Below are 20,484 nucleotides of genomic sequence, written 5' to 3' on the forward strand. Positions count from 1 at the left end.
TACTAGCAGGCCACCTGGCGTTGCCCAGTCTTAAAATATGCTTAAACATGATATTTTAATTTATGCAGATTTCATATTTATTATTATTATTATTATTATTATTATTATTATTATAGAGCCAATTCTCTGATGATTATTATATTGCATCCATTACATTTTAGTGCCTCTTTCCCATTTGGCCCAGTCGTAAAATACACTTAAATATATTTTAATTCATGCAGATTTTAGTATTTATTATTATAAAGCCAATATTCTATTGATTATTATATTGTACTCAATATATAGTAGTGATTTTAAAAATAAAAAAAAGACTTGGGTGCTACCAGCTAAAATCGAAACCAAAACATAGTTATGCAGCCTTATTCATTACCATCTGAGCTAACAGAAAAATTGGTACTTATGCACTTATTGAACCATATTAAAATAACATTTAGAAAGCCATTCTTAACATGGAGAGAGGAGGGCGTTTTGTAACTATTCTGTACTTTCACCTAACAATTTAAAGAAAAAAAAAAAAAAAGATATTGTAAAACTTTAATTTGAAAATACTATTTAAAAATAATGTGGTTTAATAAGTGCACAAGCACCAAAAAATTAACCGAATTTACAGTATAAATGTATATTTGCATATGCGTAAAAGGTATACGTTTAATCAACTTACATCCACCAAGTTAAAATTTTTTCAATTTTTACCCCTTTATGGCTAAAAACCAAATCGAATTTGTTTCACAGGCTCTAATCTCCTATATATCAAGTTTCAAGTTTGTAAACTAAAAATTTACAAAGTAATTTGATAGAGAACATTCCTTAGACAGACAAGGTCACTTATATATATAAATAACTGAATTTCAACAAAATCTTGTACCAACTAGTAGGCTGCACGTCGTTGCCCAGTCATAAAATATGCTTACATATGATATCTTATGCAGATTTCATATTTATTATAGAGTCGGTTTAAAGCTAAATCAAATTTTTTCCACTGGTCCAAATTCCCTATATATCAAGTTTCAAGTCTGTAGACCAAAAATTGAGAGAGGAGTTTGATAGAAATTATTCTCCACACAGAGATAAGGTCACGTGTGTGTGTGTGTGTGTACTTCATCCTAAATGCTATACAATTATGCCCCATGTAGAAAATATGCATAAATAAAATTTAGCATAATAGTTAAATGAAACTAATCATCCAATAAACCATAAAAAAATGAATAATTAATTCATTTTTCAAAGGAATATGTAAATCAGTTAACCTTTATGAAGTTGCTCGCATATCCATGATCGAGTATATAAAGTTCAGTTTAATAATTTTTAAATAGAAAAATTAGGCTTTTAATATCAATGTGAGTGCGACAAAAAAATGCATTTTATATGTATAGATAGATAACTGACTTACCTGATTAATGTATTTGTCAGACTGCTTTTTATGTCTCCAATAAGTAACTGATGCTTGGCTATTCTTTGATTTCACAGGCTCCCCATAAACAAACAACATTAGCAACATCAGAAGGATAAACACAGTGTTCAGTAACTGTGGTAGGAAAGGCCAGAAAGTACCCATAGCTGCATTGTCTTTAAAAGAGAAAAAGAAAATAGACTGATAAATATTTTCCAAGTATAACCTTAAAAAACAAATTGTTTTATTCTAATGAAATATTAAAATTCCATAACTATGAACATTGTAGTAGTTTGTTTTTATTTTCATTCCCAAATTATTTGATTTCTGAATCAAATTTAAATCTTCCCAAATTATTTTTACAGTATACTTTTGATAAAAGAAATAAAGTTCAAATCAATATGAAGAAGTTATGATTATTGAGATAAGAAATGTTATTCCAAGGGATGCAAATGCTATTGTAATAATATGATTTTAATAATTTTATATGTTAGATTATAGTGATAATTTATGCCTTACAAAATCAATATTTTATTCTGAGTAGCCAGTTGATTACGGAAATTTTTGGTCAGTTCTTTAAAAACAAAATTTTACTATCTAGATCAATTCCATTTATGACATATCTAGTCAATAAATTCATTTATTACTTCCAAATAATCTTCCCCATTTAATTCCATTGAATAATCAGAAAAGATGGTTATTTGATGAAATCTCTGCAAAAAATGCAAAAGACTTCTAAAACATTTTCGGTGCATAAGTTTTAAACATTAAAATTATTACTTCAGTTTTAAGTGATTTGATTTATTATCCTAATTTTATTTTACTTATTCAAATACCTATTCTAAGCTGTCAGAATTACTTAATGAAACCTTTTATTCATGATATTTATACATCATAATCACGTCAACACACCGGTTCCCGTCAGATCACCAAAGTTAAGCAATGTTGAACCTGGTCATTGCTAAAACGGGTGACCAATTTGGGAATTCCAGGCGCTATAGGACATAGACACCTTCCTGCAAGAGTTGCAAAAACCTAACGTCGTCATCTCCTCTAACGAGCATATACATGCAACTGAAGACCATTTGTGAATTTCATACTCCCATGAAACTTCCTTCTCCAGAGGAAGCCGGTTAAACCCGAAAAGGGTTGGTGCCGACACACACACACACACACACACACATTCATGATATTTACCAAACAAGTAAATTTGGCAGTATCCTTCATTTTATATAGAAGTCGTTTTTTGTTTTTTCATCAAAAGTTCAAATCAGATCATTGACCAAGACAAACGTCCATAGAGGTAGACTAAACACATAAATATATAACTTTTGTCAAAGAAAAATTATACCAACCTGATTTAAAACTGAGCAAAACTCGATCATATTTATGTGCAGTCGAATAAGTGTCGGAATAAGAAAGAGTGCCAGGTTTTAAGAAAAAACCAAATGGATTAAAAGCCAAAACTCCAAACATGAACATACAAGTGGCAATACGAGACCTGTCCAGCATACCACCCATGTCAAACATTGGAGCATCACTGCCTGAAAAGAGAGAACAAGAGAAATATTAAGGAGTAAAAAAATAAAAGTGAAAAACTTCAATTTAGTAAATTGAATTGTTTTATATACAAAAAATCCATCTTGCTTTCATTTTATTAATTCAATTTTGATAGAGCAACTGTCACACATTCATGAATTCTAGAGTTAGTTTTATTTTGCATTAACCCTGAATGTTTTCCTTAATGTCTGCATTACACAACATTAGCATCAACAAACTTTCATCATGCTCTATTTAGATTATTCATCCCTTTTAGACCTATTCTCATCTCATGAAATCTTTTCGATATTCTACCAGATGTTTCTACACTTAAAAATATTCTGTATAATAAAACAGATTTATAAAATCAATAACATTTTGCAGAAATTAAAACGCACATTAGCTGAATCCATCTTACTCTACAGATCAGACTCTTGAAATATAAATGTTGCTTGATACTGTGCATCATCTAGAACATATCATGGCAAAACCATGTATCAAACAAAATGTTTTATGTTTGCCTTTTCGGCATATGTGAAATTGTTAAACATCAAACTTTGATGCTGGCTATAGACATATCATGGAATGATGAACTTGCTCAAAAAGTGCCTTTGTGGTCTCCAGATGTCCAGCGATGGGCTGAGAGGGCTCATTTTATAATAAAGACTTTTCTGGAGAATGACACTACTCTCTCACTATCAGAGCTTCCGGTCACAATGAATGGGTGATCATCATGGTACATGACCTTTGTGAAATGTTTCATCATCAATTGATAAGGCAAAAAATATGCATTTCAATAGCTAATCTAACACAGTAACTGTTATCCTATAACATCCTCTTATGAATCCAAACGTCACATATCAAATTAGAATTTATTTTATTAACTAAATTATTTGCTCATTAAAACATTTCTTAAAGAAAATAATACAATAAATATCTTTATAACAGTTTCAGTCACATAAATAATTCAAATAAAATCGTGTTCAGCATAATTTTGAAAAATGCAATTAATAAAAAACATACATTAGTGTGCATAAAATTTATTTTATTTCCACTATTAATAAATTGTGCATTGCTATTAAAAACAAAAATATTTCATACAGAACTTTATTTTGCAAAATGTACTCCAAAGTGAAAATTTTATAACTTTCTTAGACACTATCTATAAAATAACGTCTAGTAGAAACATTTTAAGAAAACTGATTTTTATAAACCAGTTGTAAAATAGAGAAAAAAATGAAGTGCTTCTGTAAAGTTAAAATGTTATATGAAAGTTTTCTAAATTAAAATTTGATGTGTAAGCAATTTACCTATATTTTATATTTATACTATTTACAGCTATTTGACTCTTCTCCTCATCTTTATTATATTTATCTTGTTTTGGCGATTATATACCGTCAGCTTCTTTTTGGTACACTTAATACAGCCAGGAATCTCCCATGAAAGCTAAATTAAGCAGTTTATTCAATTCATAGGAGAAAGTCTATTCTCATTTTATGTTCCTTGGAATATTTCAAAAACGATTTTTTAAAATTACATTTTCACCCCAAACAAGGCACATTGCCACTTTGATGGTAGGGGCTACTATTAGGGGTAGTAGTTGGGAAGTTGAGCAGCAAGATGTCGGTTCACATTACACTTGAACTTCTGCATGTCAGTACAGTTGGGGAAGCAGGAAAAAGGCTCTTACATCTAGGGATCTCTACTGTGAAGGGGTGGGATTTTACTGCTTGTCAGGAGTATTTACGTAGAAGGGGTACAAGTGCTTGCAGTTTATCGGAACATTCACCGTTAAAGTACTTGTAGAACAGGCAGAGGGATGCTACATTGCGTCGATGGGACAGAGGCTGAAGCTTGGATGACAGTTCAGAACCTATTAGGTTGGCGACTCTCTTTTGAACCTTGTCTAGGAGTGAGAGACTAGTAGCAGATGCACCGGCCCAAAATATGACAACAATACTCCATGCATGGGCGAATAGTGGCCTTATAGAGGTACAAGATACTTTTAGGCGTTAGTAGCTTTCTAGCACGGTAGAGAGAACGGTCCTGGCAATGCTCTTAATGTAATTGTTCTAACTCATGTTTCCTGTGAACGTTAGGCCAAGGAATTTAAAAAATGTGCTTTCAGATAAAGAGTCTTTGGCCATTGCTATTGGTGGTAGAGAAGGTTTCTTGTAGTTATTGAAGGAAACAAGTTTAGTCTTGGCGGCATTGAATGTGACCATCCATTTTTGTCCCCATTCCACTACAGATCGGAGGTCATCCTCTAGTGTTTCTGCCATTTCTTTAGATATGTGTTCATTTGTTTTCCTGTCGTGTCTGTTATAGAGCGTGGTGTCATTAGCATATATACCCATCTCACAGACAATTTTGTCAGGGAGGTCATTTATGAATATTAGGAATAATAGAGGTCCAAGGATAGACCCCTGAGGCACTCCCGCATTTATATCATATTGTTTAGATGTACGACCATCGAGGACAACCTGGATTTTTCTCTTATCTAAGAAGGATTTAATTATGTTAAGTATTCTTCCAATGATACTGTATGATCTGATTTTCCTAAGACCTTCATGCCATACCATGTCAAAAGCTACCGCTCTGCCCTCCCCTGCTTTGTCAAGTGAATGGTATATATACTCGGAGATTACAGTTAGGATGTCTGCTGTGGAACGGGCTTGCCTAAATCCATATTGTTGGTCGGTCAGAAGTTTAGCATCTGTAAGGTGATGGACTAGCGCTTCCTAATGACTCTAGTGTTACATGTTTCCCATGTATAAATAGATTCTAACTACTGACACAGAAGATAACATTCCTCATCCTATCAGGCATATAACAGTTTCATTTTCCTACTGAATTGTGCCCAGGGATTGAACTTGGGACATCCAGACTGAACTGAGGAATATTTAACGGATTTAAGTTTAATGACATCTTTATCATACCTAGTTGGATTCATTTTTGACAGTCTTACATTAGGGTCTGATATTCTCTCAAGCATAACTGCCTCCTTTGGGAAGGAGAGGGTTTCATTGTCGTATGACTGAAGTGTTTCTACTGTGAAATGCCAAAGAATTCATTTGAGTTATTTCTATACCCTTTTAGAATGTCTCCTTGAGGAAGCTGTGCCCTCACCCCACCCACTTTAAAATAACTTCACATCCGACCTTGCTGCAGTGAAAAGCAGGCAAATACCAAAGTGAATGCTCTAATACATGGATGTCTTAATCTAAAAATCAAGATAAGAAAAATCTATTATTTTTCTTAAATATATGTGCAAATTAATTTCCCTTTGGTATTTTAGTATCCTATTGTATTCATAAGATTATAGCTCAAATGCACTTTAAAAACAAGACCCAAGAAAATCATACACACAGGAAAGATTTTCCACTTAATTTCAGCTCCATAAATGCTCACATATAATCAAGTCTGTGCTTGACTTATGAAAACACTGAATTAAAAATAAACCTGAAAACTGAGACTGAATTAAATACATTTTATGAAAGTTTGATTGAAGCAACTTGATTTTTTAGACAACTCAAATCAAAATATACATTATAAGCCACTTGACAAAGCAAATTTATTTGAATCTTTTTCAATTTATTGGCAGTCAATCATTACAGATTAGCATGAGGTCCTCTATATCTGGACTCCCTAAATACTCCCTCCACTAACACATATAGGTTGTCAAAAGTAAGAAATTAGCTTTCATTAATAGTTAACATTATTTAGCAACAGATGGCACAACTCATTGTTCAGTATAACTGTTGAGAAAATTTAATTTGAACAATGTGTCAATAGGATAAATGCAGAAGTTAAAGAATTTGTTAACATTTTTATTAAGCTTTAAAATCAATAGAAAATCATTTGTTTATAGATTTAAAACACGAAATTTCAGCATAAAATGAGTTTTTATCATTAAACTACAAGATTATAATTTAAAAATCATATTTATTTTTTATATAAGGTCTTGTCTTTTTCCAAGGCAGCAGATAAAATTAAGTGTTTATTTCCTTCCAATTACAATTATGGTAAAACTGTTTTGACGCACCACTGCTATTAGCAGCCATTTCATTTTAAAGAAAAAAATGTGGTTAAAAGAAAGACGACTTTATAAGTCTTTATTGCCGAAAAAAGTATTTGAGTTCTTTTTAATTAACCTCTACATCTCTTGTGATATACCCCCCACCACCACCACCACCACCATTTCAATTGTAGACGCATTCAAATTATTATCTGAAAATGTGGTGGCACAGGTAACATATCAAGTCAAAGAACTTTTAATTGTAAGACAAAAAAAAAAAAAAGATAGTCCAATTCATTTACAGATCAACCATACGTGATCAGTTTGGGGTTGCTGTTGAGCATTATTGATTTTGCATGAATCAGATGATTATTTTTGGCATTTGTTTTCTTAAATTCTTTCCAGAAATACATTGGGTACTTAAGGGAGGGACCACACGAACGTTGCTAACATCCCTAAGCGAAAGTATTTCTAAAGAATGAACTGAATTTGAACTTGACACATCCAGGTTGTCAGTCCATGCATAATCACTTAGCCATCATCACCTCTCTGATGATGCGGTTTTTAATGCTTCCCGCCTTGGAACGCATCTGGCACTAGGATGACAGGAGAGTAAATGCAGACTAAATGCATCAATGAAAGATCCATATTTGATCTGTGATACTCATAATTTGAAAGACGATTTGAAACTTACATTTGAATGCACTCATTTAGAAGGATAATAGTAAATTAGGATGTTGTACTAAATTAGGCATGACTACTTGGTTGTGAAGATGTAGTAAACAGAGTTGACTAGTATTGATTCAGAGAACGAACCTCAAGTTAGTAAAATTGGCCTTATTTTAATTTTTCCCAATCTTTTTTTTTTTTTATATCTATAATGACATATATTGCAAATTTAATCATAAAAAAGTTCAACCGTGTTTATCATATTTTCAACCTCAATTATTTTTAAAAAAATAAAAAAAATAAACAAATAAAAAAAATACAAATCTTTAAAACAAAATAGCATGCATCATACATGTTAGTAGGCATAAGAAAATTGGCTTGAGGACATGGTACATTGGAAAATTACCAACATGAAAACATAACCTGTGAGAAGATTCAGAAATATAAAGAAAATTACCACCCAGCTCTTGTAAAGAAACTTTTTATTTTTTATTAAATGTTATTAAAAGTGTGATTGTATATTTATATGTAAATATAACTTTTAAACATGTTTTGCCTTTATTAAATATTAAAAAATGGTACAAAAACATAAAAATAAATATTTTTTCAATGTAAATATTTATTTTGTTAAATAATCATTGGCAAAAATCGGTTTTTGAATAAAATTATTTTTATTTTAAAATATTTTTCTGAATAAACATGTTAAGTTGAATTTTATTTTTCAATGAATACTAAGTTTTTAAATTAAACTTTTACAATAAATAATTTTTAGTAAAATATAAAATAGGAGTATTTTTGGTAATATATTAAGTTTATTTTATTTAGAAGCTATATAAATTACCTAGAAACTTAGATATCTCCAAATTACATATTTAAAAAATTATTAAATTAGTTTTTTAAGTAATGAAATTAAAATTAAAAATATAAATCTTTAAATAAAATGTGTAATGAAACATTTAAAAATAGTTAATACAATCATTTATTGATTTTTAGTAAAGTGAAATGTTGATAATCATTTTTTCTGTATATTTTATTACTTCACAAACAAGTTTTTAACTGAAACAAAAAAAAAAATCATTTTAGATAAGTCTTTTTCCAAGTAAACTTTATTTCAAAATGTTCAATCTTTCTTGAATATAATAATTGTAGAATGTAATAAAAAACTAAAATTATTTAAAAAGTAGAAAATAGTAAGACTCACTAAAAAAGGTTAATATTTTTGTTGACATCTAAAACATTTTTCAAAAATGTAAAATTTGCATTTAAAAGTAATATTTACATACATTCAGTTTAATTATGTAAATTATTTAATATTTCAAGGAGTAAAAAGGAAAATCTATTAATTTTACATTTCCTTAAATGGTTAGTTTTCCCATGGGCTATGTTTTCACATTTGTAGAATATAAAAAATGTCAAAAGTTTAAAACTAAAAATGTGGCTGGTTGTTAATTTTTTAAAAATATTTTCGAATAAAAATAATATAATAAATAATGAACTAAGGCTTCATTTTTTTGTTTAATAACATTTTAAATGATTTACGAAAAGTAGTTTTAATAAAAAAGATTTTTTCTAGAAAAGTCTTTCAAAAAGGATATAATCAGATTTCATATTCGTTAAAAATGTATTAACATTGGAATATTAAACAGACAAAAAAAAAAAAAAAAAAAAATCCCCACTATCATGAGATTTATAATTAAAAAAGATGTTAAAATAATGATGGATGCAATGAAGTGAGAGGGTTAGACATTTAAACTTTTCCAAGCTAACATCCCATTTGTTTACAAGCTTACTATTTCCTATGGCAGGTAAGTGAGGCTTTCAAATGAGTAGAAGATAGAATTTTTAACAACATGATGGTTTTCTTATATAATGTACTCAAGAATAAAATCACTGAACAAACAAGTGGACTGTGAATAGGACACAATCTTTTTGACAATGCTTTCACTTATTTCATAGAAATAGAGATTTAAAAAAGGGAAAGGGAGTAGCTGAACTATTAATCTTGAATATGAAATGAAATGAGTTAAGGTAACAGTCACACAATGAAATTATTAAATGTTAAGCACTTTTTACAACTAATTTTTTTTTTTAATATCTAAAACTAAAAAATATCTTATTTCTGAGACAAGTATTAATTATTTACATGTTTTGGACTGTTGTCCTTACTTTGTTCATAACATTTTAGTTGCTGTACTCTATAGCCATCATTAGGTGCCTTTAGTTGTAATTGGTAACCTTTCAGGAATTTTTGAACACTGAAAAATATCACATTAGATTTTTCAACTTGGCATAAAAGCATTAAAATATTTTCTAGTAAATTTATCTAGAGGTTATGAGTTCAATCCCTGCTGTAAGAATCTTAAGAAAAATTAACTGATACTAGTTGTGAAATGTTGAGAGAAATCTACCCCAGTGGATAAATAAAATAAATGTGTTTGAAATTCTTAGAATGTTACTATATCAAAAAGCATTTGAAGAGGTTGGACAACACAAATGATTGAAACAAACAAGAACGACAATGAGGATAATTGTTTGAAACATGTAAATAATAAAAGTTACATAAAAGAAGGTACATACAAATTAACTTGCTCAAAGAAAAAGAAAAAATATTTTAGATCCTAAAACAGAAGCACAGTTGATAAAGTTTAGAATACTAAAAAAAAAATAAAAATAAAATACTTTTGTTGGATGATGAAAGTAAAACTAAATTAAATGTTTGAGCAGATAACAAATACAACACAAATTACAAATACAATACAAAATACAAGTAGAAAATTCTAAAATGTATACCCCCTCTCAGTACTACAATTTTCCTTTGAGTTTTAATTAGTTGCTCTGCTATTTCTTGAGAATCTAGGCTGCTCTATTTCATCCATAGGTGGGGGAGAAGAAATTAGTGAAAGTGATGCAATATTCCCAACAGAACTTGAACATGGCATGCCAAACTCCTATCAGTAATGACTACATTATTAATGCCACTTCCCTAACATTTATACAAAATACCCAACTATTACAGAAGTATACAATAAGTACATATGTATATTTTTTTTTTAAATCAAATGTATACTGTTCAATAAGTTTTAATCTGATAACATCATAAATTATGCATAAGTATTGAGAATTTAAAAACTGAATCAAAACAAAAGTAGGAAATTTATTTAATCCTAATTGTGTTGTACTCTGATATTGATGAAAAATGGAAAGATTAGAATCAAAATCAATTTATTAATAATTAATACAGTTTAATTTTAGTAAATTGTCTCCCTTTAAGATTTTCTAGTTTAATTAAAGATAAAAAAATGTTTTCATATTTTACTAATTTGCTATTCATTACTAGTTGGTTAAATGACTGACTGACTTATTTCTTGTTTTATGGAAATTACGTTCATATCAATGACGAATCAACAAAATACAATAAAATTTTTTTTTTTTTTTAATTAACCTACTTGATAAATTTTCCCAATTTTTTTTATGTAGATATTTAGATTTGCCTGATATGTAAGTATATTAAAGAGTTTTTCAGATAATTTATTTGGAACAGCAATTTTCACCCATACCCCATATTGTTGAACCACAGAAAAGTTAACCGCAAAATAAATTCTATAAACGCTTTCATATTCGTAAAATATTCCAAAAATAAACAAAGTCCTTTTATTTACAAACAGCAAAAATTGCTCCCAGAAATTCTAAATGGAAAGATGATGAGCAAAATTCAAGATTTTAATGAATTAAAAGAAAATCTTAGAAGACGATTTACTAAAATAAATCCATGTTTATTATTTTAAAATATTATACTCATAAAAATTTGATGATTCTGATTTCTGACTCTTAGGCTAATTTGATTGCAGTTGAATTATAAAATTCTTCTTTCTGATAGTCTAAATAGAATGGACTTGAAATTCTGAACATCAAATTTATTATTTTTAAGGAAACACGATTCACAAAATACAAAAGTAGAGAGAAAGCAAAAAGAATTTAGATATATGTACGATACTCACAAGAGATTATTTTTTACATGATACAAACTAACAACTGTTAAAGATTATAAAAACAAAAATGCTACAAATGTAAAACAAACTTAGTTTTTTTAAAATCAAGAACACTTTAAAATAATGTTATTTATCTTCTGTATAATAATGCCCTCTCTGCTTTTGAAACTAAAAATGAGAATAAATTACATCCTTGTGTATAATACAACCCTGGGTTCTAGTCAGCTAACATACTTACTAACTTCTGGTGTAACACTACCAGAAGCTGTGACAAGACAAATCAGTTCTTTTGCTTTTTTTCTTTCACGCTTATATCTCCCCTGGTCATGTACTTTTTTTTTAAAAATGTTTTTCTGATCATCATGAAAAAGTTTTTTCAGTTTTATTTTAATTAAGAATCATTAGAATTAGTTTGATTTTTTATTTTTAAATCATTGAAAACATTTAAAAAAATTTTTTTTTTTTTTTTTTTTTTTAACTTTTTTGGGAATATAATGTATTGGATACTTTTTTTTGTTAATGATGTTTGAAATTTTGTTATTTTGATTTCAATAATTTTATTTTATACTTTCATAAACATATATTATAGAAATTCAAATAAAATCTTTTATTTATAAAATAAAAAACTTATTTTTATAAATTTCATAAACATATTTTTTATAAAATTTCAAATAAAATAAAAACTTATTGTATACTTTTCAATAATGAACTTTTCTCATATTTTATTTCATTAAATTGCTAAACAGAAATACTGAAGAACAAAAAAGTGAAAGAACTGATTTGCCTGGTCACCACTTCCAGTAACAGCCAAACTGGAAGTTAGGAAGTATGTTAACTGACTACATAGTACAACAATTTTCAAATTTTTTTTTTGTTTAAAAGGTGTACTATGCTGACCATTAAAATCTCAATGTTGTACAAATACTTCAATACAATATTTTTCATTATATAAAAGAATATAAATGAATCATCTTTAACCATTGTGTGTTTCTTCTAATTTGAGTTACAAAACTAATATTTTTTAGGAGACAGTGGTAATGAAACTTGCATGTCGATACAATTGAAGTTGTTAATAGACGATACTTTTGTTTTAATTTTATTGTATTTCTCTGTATTAATTAATTATGAAACAAATATTGTCTTTCAGTAAAAAGAGAACACTATGAAAAAAAATTTTGAAAATTAAATATAAACAAATATCTTGTGAACAAATGTTCAAACTTAAAACATTTTTAAAACTCAAATTTTCATGTATTTTTTTTGAATTTTTATCAATTTCACTGAATTTCCTTTAGAGATAAAAGGATGTTTAATTACACGGATTCGCAAAGAACAAATATTGTCAATATATTAAATACCTTTTATTATCAACACCTATTTTGTATTTTTGTTACCTTCTCTGATAACTTGTGTATTTATAATCTTGCCATTTCAAGAACTTTTTTTTAAAGCTGAATAAGAAAAATTCAGAGAATGTGTGCTTATGTATATGTAATATCCCCATATATACACTTTTTGATGTTAAAGTTTATTTTAAATTTTGATGCGTGTTCAGAATTTCACCTAAATAATAAAAAAATTTGTATAATGCATGTACCTAGCATAGAAAGAAAATATAGTAAACTATGTATATTTATCAAGTAGTTCTATTTTTAAATAAGAAAATAAAATTTATGACGAAGATATGAGAGTTGATCTCACAATGCCATCTTAAAAATAATGTGAAGAAAGAGAGATAATTCAAACTTGCAAAGTTTTAAAAAGCCATTGTTAATAGGGAGCGAGAGGAGGCATAGGAAATCTCAAATTCGCTTAAAAATTACTTTCTTTACAAAAATAAAACTACTTGAACAATTTATGTGATTCTCAGTGTACAATATTTTCTTTCCATCATAGGTACATAAATCATAAAAATTTTTATTTACTTTCTTTTTTTTAAATATAGAGGAAATTCTGGATAAAGACCTACATTTTCTAATACAGGAAAATATGGTAATAAATAATAAACCTCTTACAAGTAATGTAACTGATCATTCAATACTTTCATTCTGATTTTTAAGCTAAAGAATGAAAGAACTAAATGATCAGTTTGTCTTTACAAGTACGAAAGAGAGATTTAGTAAGCTGTAAGCTATGACTATTGCAATGCAAGTGTATCCAAAAAAGGAGTGCAAGGTGCTCTTTTAATAAAGATATTTAGAGATACTTACACAAATATAAATGAGAAAAAAAAAAGCTATCAATAATAAAATAAATAACAACAATGAACATGAAAGAAGTGAGGATAGCACAACACCAATAGAGAAATTGTTATATTCTTACCAGAATTTGAGGAATCATCAAATAGTGGACTTGGGGGAGAAGACAATTCACTGTCACTGCTAGCAGTAGGGGGACTGCGAGAAGGCGAACCAGTGATAGATCCAGGTGGAGTCAACACCATAACAGGATCATGCTTCAATTGCATTCCAACCAATGCGTCATCCATATCTAGAGAGTAGAGGCAGTCGGGTACAGTTATATAAAATAGATCTGGCTGACGAGGAGGAGGCAAACATCTGACGACAGCCTCAATAACAAAAAACTATTGAAAACATTTCAAAGTAATTAAGGGGGTTTTATTCACATTTCTTAGGGGTTTGAGTGATTTTATTTCTTTTTAAAAGAATAAATTTTCCAATGATAATTTTTGTGGGCAACATAGCCTCAAATGCATCCATTGGTGGAATGAAAAACAGAAGAAGCTAAGATTTTCAGGTTTGGTTTGTTTTATGGCATATGAAACCTTTTTAGGTAATTTAATCTATATCTGGTTGGGCTCTTTGCCCGGACCAATGTGACTCTCTCTCTCCAAATTTCCCAGTCTTCCATCAGCTGCCTCAGATCTTCAGGATCACAGTTGGTGTTATGTGCAATTTGCTGGATCTACGTAGATCTAGATCATCCTATGCTCGTGCACCCGTGCCATGGAGTCCACCACAATACATTTCTCACCAGCTCTTACTCCTCTAGCAGTGATCGACAAATTGTAGACACTGCTCCCTGATGGTATTAGATATGGCAGATAACTTGCCATAAAGTTACTCCTTCATAGGATGATCTTGCCAAGATATATTTAACACTCTTCATATGGGTGTACATGCTGTCTAGCTTTCTTTCCAATATTTTGGTGAGTGTCCATGTTGTAGCACTATAAACAAGGACATACTCCTCCAATGCTCTAAAAAACTGCCTTTTCAATTTGTCATTTAGCCTTGAAGTCTATACCGACTGCAGCTTTTCCAATGCAGCCCATGCTTTTGAGATGCGAATTTCAATCTCTCTCTCCGTGGACTCTATGTTGCTGGCCAAGTACATAAACTCAGTAACTTCTTTCAGTGTTGTTCTATCTAGTTTTGATCTTCCTCTTCACATTGAAAGTCAAACTGTCTTATCTGAATTAATGTAAAGACCAATGTCATTTGCAGACTTTTCTAGTTCACGTAACAGCATTTGCACATCAACAGTGTTATTCGTGAACATAGCAATATTGCCTGCGCAATCTGCGTCAGTTATGTGTGCTGATGGATGGTGTCTACTTCTAGATTTATTTAAGGTGAAACCCAGTGTGCTGTGTATATCAACAGAGGTGCGAAGTACACAGCCAAGACAGACAATGAAAAGAAAAGAGACTAGAGTGTCTCCCTAAAGCACCCTAGCATGAATGTCAAAGAATTCAGTGTCACCATCTGGCGAGCTGACCATTGCTCGAATGTGTTTGTATAGCATCATGATAGCATTAATGACTGTTTGGAATGTCATATGCCTTTAAGATGCTGACCATTTTCCCTCTATTTACAGAGCCGAACGCTTTGGAGAAATCTACAAAGAGCATGATTACCTCAAGGTTTTTGGCTTTGACTACTTCAATTAGTCTCCTGACAGTAAGAATTTGATCAGTAGTAGAGCGACTCTTCCTAAATTCTTCCTGAGCACTTTTTCGATCTTTGGTTGGATACGGTTGAGAAGCATGACCTTGTAAATTTTTGCTGCAATTGGAGTAAGATCTTGGTATGCTTAGGTCACCTTTCTTGGGGGAGGAAAGTATGCATCTTTCTCTTCACACATGAACAACCTCTTGATTATATACAGCACTGCATGAATCAAGAAGGCTGTCATTGAAGCCACCGGTCTTTCAGACTTCAGGAGGAATGTCATTTAAACCTGCAGCTTTACGATTCTTAGTCTTCTTTAGTGCAGCTAGAAGTTCCACCATCGTAAAATCTTTTCTCAATATCAAATTCCTGTTCAACAATCGATTGAAATGGTTGGTTTGCCACTACTAGTTAATTTCCAAGTAGCTATTCAAAATGTCCTTTCCATTTCAAATGGGCATTTTCCGGGGTGTTTACCTTTAACAAAATGTTTGCACCCAAATATCTCATTTACTACTTGCCAAGCCAGAGATAATTGATTGTTATTCACAGCATTCTGGATTTGATCTATTTGTTTTTGAACATACTTCTGTTGTTCTGATAAGTACATATTAAGCTCTTGTAGGGCATGCTTCCTTAGCTTTGTATTCTGATGAGTAGAATACTTATGATACTTTCTGCTAATGTTTTACAACTCTTCATGTTTTGATATTATCTTGTCATTTTCCCACAGAATTTTTCACAGTATCTTAGGCTTCAGAAGTTTACACACCTTTGCTGCTTCTTGGAAATGAAACAGTTTTCATAGGTGGAATTAATAGTTTCCTGCTCTTGTGCTTGTAAATCATCAAACCTTTTCTGCAGTTCAATTATGAATCCCTGTTTGATCTGATTGTTGTGTGGCAATGTTGACCAATTGTAGAGTTGTCTAAATGAACTTTTAGTTTTGTTCGCCTATAGACTTAACCTCAACTTACGAGGTTACAATCTTATGCTCAGTGAACACACCATAGAAACTGCTGCAAGCTTCAGTTGTGATAGCTATTGATCCATTTCTTATTCATAAAAAGAAACCTAAGCTAGCTAAGAGTAATCATGCTATCAAAATATCTACCTTTAATGTACGGACGCTTCAACCCATATCTCAGATATCAGAAGTTGTTGCTTCATCCAAAGACTATGATATCGATATTGTTTGTATTCAAGAGCACCAGTTCTTCCATGATGACCTGGAAATAAAGTACCATGAAATTGGTAATAGCTGGACACGTATCAGCGTCAGCATGGAAGAATTCGATGAATAGTGCCATCGGTGAAGTAGGACTTCTGCTTAACCATCGAGCATTAAAATCATTGAACATTGCGGAAAAGATAACAAAGAATAATTATTGCTACTTTCAGTGGTAATCTTACTACTACTGTGATTTGTTGCTACAATCCTACCAACGCCAGTGACAAGCGAGAGATCTTGAATTTCTACAACGATCTCTCAGCAATAGTGCGCTCAGTTCCCAGACATAATTTATTGGTTATCAGGGGCGACATGAATGTGCATATAGGCTGTGGCAACAACAAGCATAAGTTTTTTTTCCATGACTCCATAAACAAAAACAGAGGACATCTTCAAACTTTTCTCTCCGAAAACAACCTACATTGCATGAATACCTATTTTCAGAAAAAAACCTGTTAAACTCTGGAGCTATCAATACCCAAATGGAGTCAAGGCAGAGCTGGACTATCTTTTTATGAATAAGAAATGGTAATTTAATACCAAAGCACAATATTTATTGGAAATGATTTATTGAATACAAGTTGCCATTTTTTTTTTTTTTTTTTTTTAATTAAAAACTGGGAAGAAATTGGGATTTCTAACAGTATTAGTGGATAACTGCACAGGGTAGATTCACAAAAATTTGAAATCATCATGGCTGATACCATAGCCTACAATAGTATCCATGCAATTAACCATAAACAGCCAAATATGTTGATCTAGATAGATTTTAAAATTCAGTTCTATCTCTTCTTATAGAAAATCTTTACTATTTAAACTTTTGTTAAGAGAAAAGTGTTCTAATATTCAAATTACTTTCTATCCTCATCAATAAAACTCATGTCTTAACAAGTCAACAAATTATTGAGAGTTATTTCAACTGTGAAGATGAAGTGGTTTGCCAATGAAAATATAACAATCCTAAATTCATAGAAACTTAATATTTTTTCCGTAAAAAATCTAATGCAAAACAGCTCCCATGAAATCATTAATTTAAAAACCTTTCTCTTATACCACCACATTTGGTACAAATACATTTTACTCTATGCATGACTTGTCCACCAAGTTTCTGTCATGAGGGTTCAACAGTATTTACTTTATTACTATTCAATAAGCAAGCAAACTTGGATATAATGTGTAAAATTATACATAACTGACACACTCCTCTCTTAGCACTACCTTGATTTCGGCTATGATGATCCTTTTCAGTTCAGGAGATTACTTTGACAACATTATCTTTGAAATAACACCACAGATAAAGATGGGGGGGGGGTAATGGTTCAGTGAATGTGGAACCCATTCAGTATATCATCTTCTATTGATGAGACCACCATCAAAGTGTTCTCCACCTCATGAATGGTGATAAAAATTTTGAAACTCATGATTGAAATTTAGTGGACAAGTTAGAAAAGTTTATTTGTATAAAATATAGTTGAATTGCAGAAAGTGCTGCCAATTTTATTAATGATTCCCTAAGTGACATTGGGTGGGTGGGGAATTCCCTGTAGTATTCTTATGCTAATTTAACATCACCCCTACAAAAAAAATAAAATAAATAAAATAGAAATTATTCAGAGGTTGAAAAAATGTAAGAAATGTAAAATTTCTTTAAGGTGAGTGATACCTATTGAGCCTCACCTACCTGCCTTTTAGGAATGAGTTCATACTTAACCTCAACTTTGCAGAAAATGATTTGTTGAGAAAAGGAACATGTCAATCCAAAAAAGCACATTTGATTTTGATATCACTTTTTTGAGCAGATGTATGTCAAAGGAAGAGAACTTTAGCAGAAATATTTTTTTAATACAACTTTTTTTTTTCATGCAACTTGAATAATTTGCATCCATTGAAAATAAAAATAAAAAAATTTAGTGTTAGAAGATTTTTTTTAATTACTTTAAAATGTTTTCCGATTTTCAGAAAATAAAAATTTTCTTGGGCTTAAATGTAGATAAACCAATCATCACAGCAAATAAGAAATAATTGTAACGAAAAACAATACTTACTGTGCTTCTTGGCTAACAGTCTGAGAGCCATATTTTCTTGCTTTAGACGATTATTTGTTAATTGAATATGACGAATATAATCAATTGCTTTGCGGAGTATGGCAGATTTATTTAACTAAATAAGAAAAAGAAAAAGGCTGCATGAACATTTTTTAAAAATCTTTAAAATTAAATGATTTCTAATACAAATTACTTTACACACATTTCACTTGCTAACATTTAAGTTTAATTCTAATTGTATGACTGAATATCAAAATAAATGGACAGACATTTAAGAAAAGAAAATATCTAGAAATAGTTTAGCATAATAAAAAATCAAATTCAAGTCATACATTTTATATATAAAGTAATATACATTCAATAATAAAAATTCGATAGGAAATTATACCCCCCCCATATTACAAACTCTCGAAAAGCGTACACATTGATGTTAAAATAAAGCCATCATGTTCTTTTTACTGAACTATTCCAACAGACCCCTACAAAAGTTGATGACTTCTGTTTCCGTACTTTAGACAAAAATTCCAACTTCCAATTCAACTTTAAAAAAAATAAAAAAATAAAAATAAAAAAAAATACTCAAACTTCTACCTTCTGAAAATTTGCCTAACTCCTGAGTCTCAACTCTGATAATAGAAATAAATAAAAATAAAAACAATAACAATAAAAAAAGTTATGTCCTTTCTATATTAGAATTAATTTGGTTTGTGTGTCCAGCACCCACTTCTAAGATAACCAATGCCTTCAAGGTCATTATAGGTGAAATAACAAAATCTGAGATATTAAATTTTGGAAACAATTCTTATGGAAAATTTTTTCAATAATACTACCATATAGTTTAATTTTTATACATAATTACTTTTAGATTTAGTAGTACAAACATACATGCCTTCTGCTTCTTTCCTTTCTCCAAAGTATTGTTTGTTTTCAAGATGATGGATAAAAAACAAATGAGCAGACTAATTTTTTTGTTCTCTAAATTAAATTATATACAAATTTTTTTTTTATTTTGTATCATTAGCAAAATGGGATTTTAGAACATTTTTATATATACACTTGTGCCCGATATTATTCATACCCCCCCTTGAAAATTGAGTTTATTAGGTGTAACTTTGTAAGAATTTATTGTTTACGTCCATATTGATACATATTCTTAATAAACCTCTTCTGATCATTTTTCTCATTTTAAAATCTCGGGATACTTGTAATAAAAGAAATATACAGCTATTTATAAAATCTGCAATGTTCAAAAATAATCATACCCCCTTATTTTTTCAGTATTAATCGAGTTTCTGACTGTTTGTTTCCTGTTTGATTCTTATTTTGAATGCTTTTATACAACCTTTGATTAATTTCATTTCGTTTTTTGCATTTTTCAGAAATTAAAATGATATTAACTGAAAACCAATAAAAGAATAAAAATTATTAGAATGGGGAAGAAAAAAGAGCTTACTAATGATCTTAGGACTAAAATTGTGAATTCACATAAGGATGGTTTAGGTTACAAGTCAATTTCCAAGAAATTTGAGGTCCCTACAGCAACAGTACAGAGCATCATCAAAAAATTCCAGAGCCACCACACAACAAACAACTTGATTGGTAGAGGAAGGAAAAGGAAACTGTCTGCTAGAGCCACCAGGAATATTGTAAGAAGTGTTAATGCAAATCCAACCACCACTATTAAGGACA

General features: G+C 30.0%; 1 protein-coding gene across 4 annotated transcripts in view; it reads right to left on the reverse strand.

The window, feature by feature from the left end:
- Positions 1 to 20,484, reverse strand: part of LOC145261356 (sterol regulatory element-binding protein 1-like) — a 103,328-nt gene that overhangs the window by 23,404 nt on the left and 59,440 nt on the right. For 2 of the 4 annotated variants that reach the window (XM_080119779.1, XM_080119778.1), the window contains exons 5-8: positions 18,796 to 18,910; positions 13,928 to 14,095; positions 2,746 to 2,934; positions 1,391 to 1,566 (exon numbers count right to left, since the gene is read on the reverse strand). In XM_080119779.1, coding sequence (XP_079975905.1) covers positions 1,391 to 1,566; positions 2,746 to 2,934; positions 13,928 to 14,095; positions 18,796 to 18,910 — 648 coding nt within the window. The remainder of the gene's footprint in view (positions 1 to 1,390; positions 1,567 to 2,745; positions 2,935 to 13,927; positions 14,096 to 18,795; positions 18,911 to 20,484) is intronic. The other 2 variants (XM_080119784.1, XM_080119782.1) reach the window with 1 other exon arrangement.

This window comes from Euprymna scolopes, chromosome 1 (genome assembly GCF_053919585.1).
Source record: "Euprymna scolopes isolate OS-2025 chromosome 1, ASM5391958v1, whole genome shotgun sequence".
Taxonomy (NCBI): Eukaryota; Metazoa; Mollusca; class Cephalopoda; order Sepiida; family Sepiolidae; genus Euprymna; species Euprymna scolopes.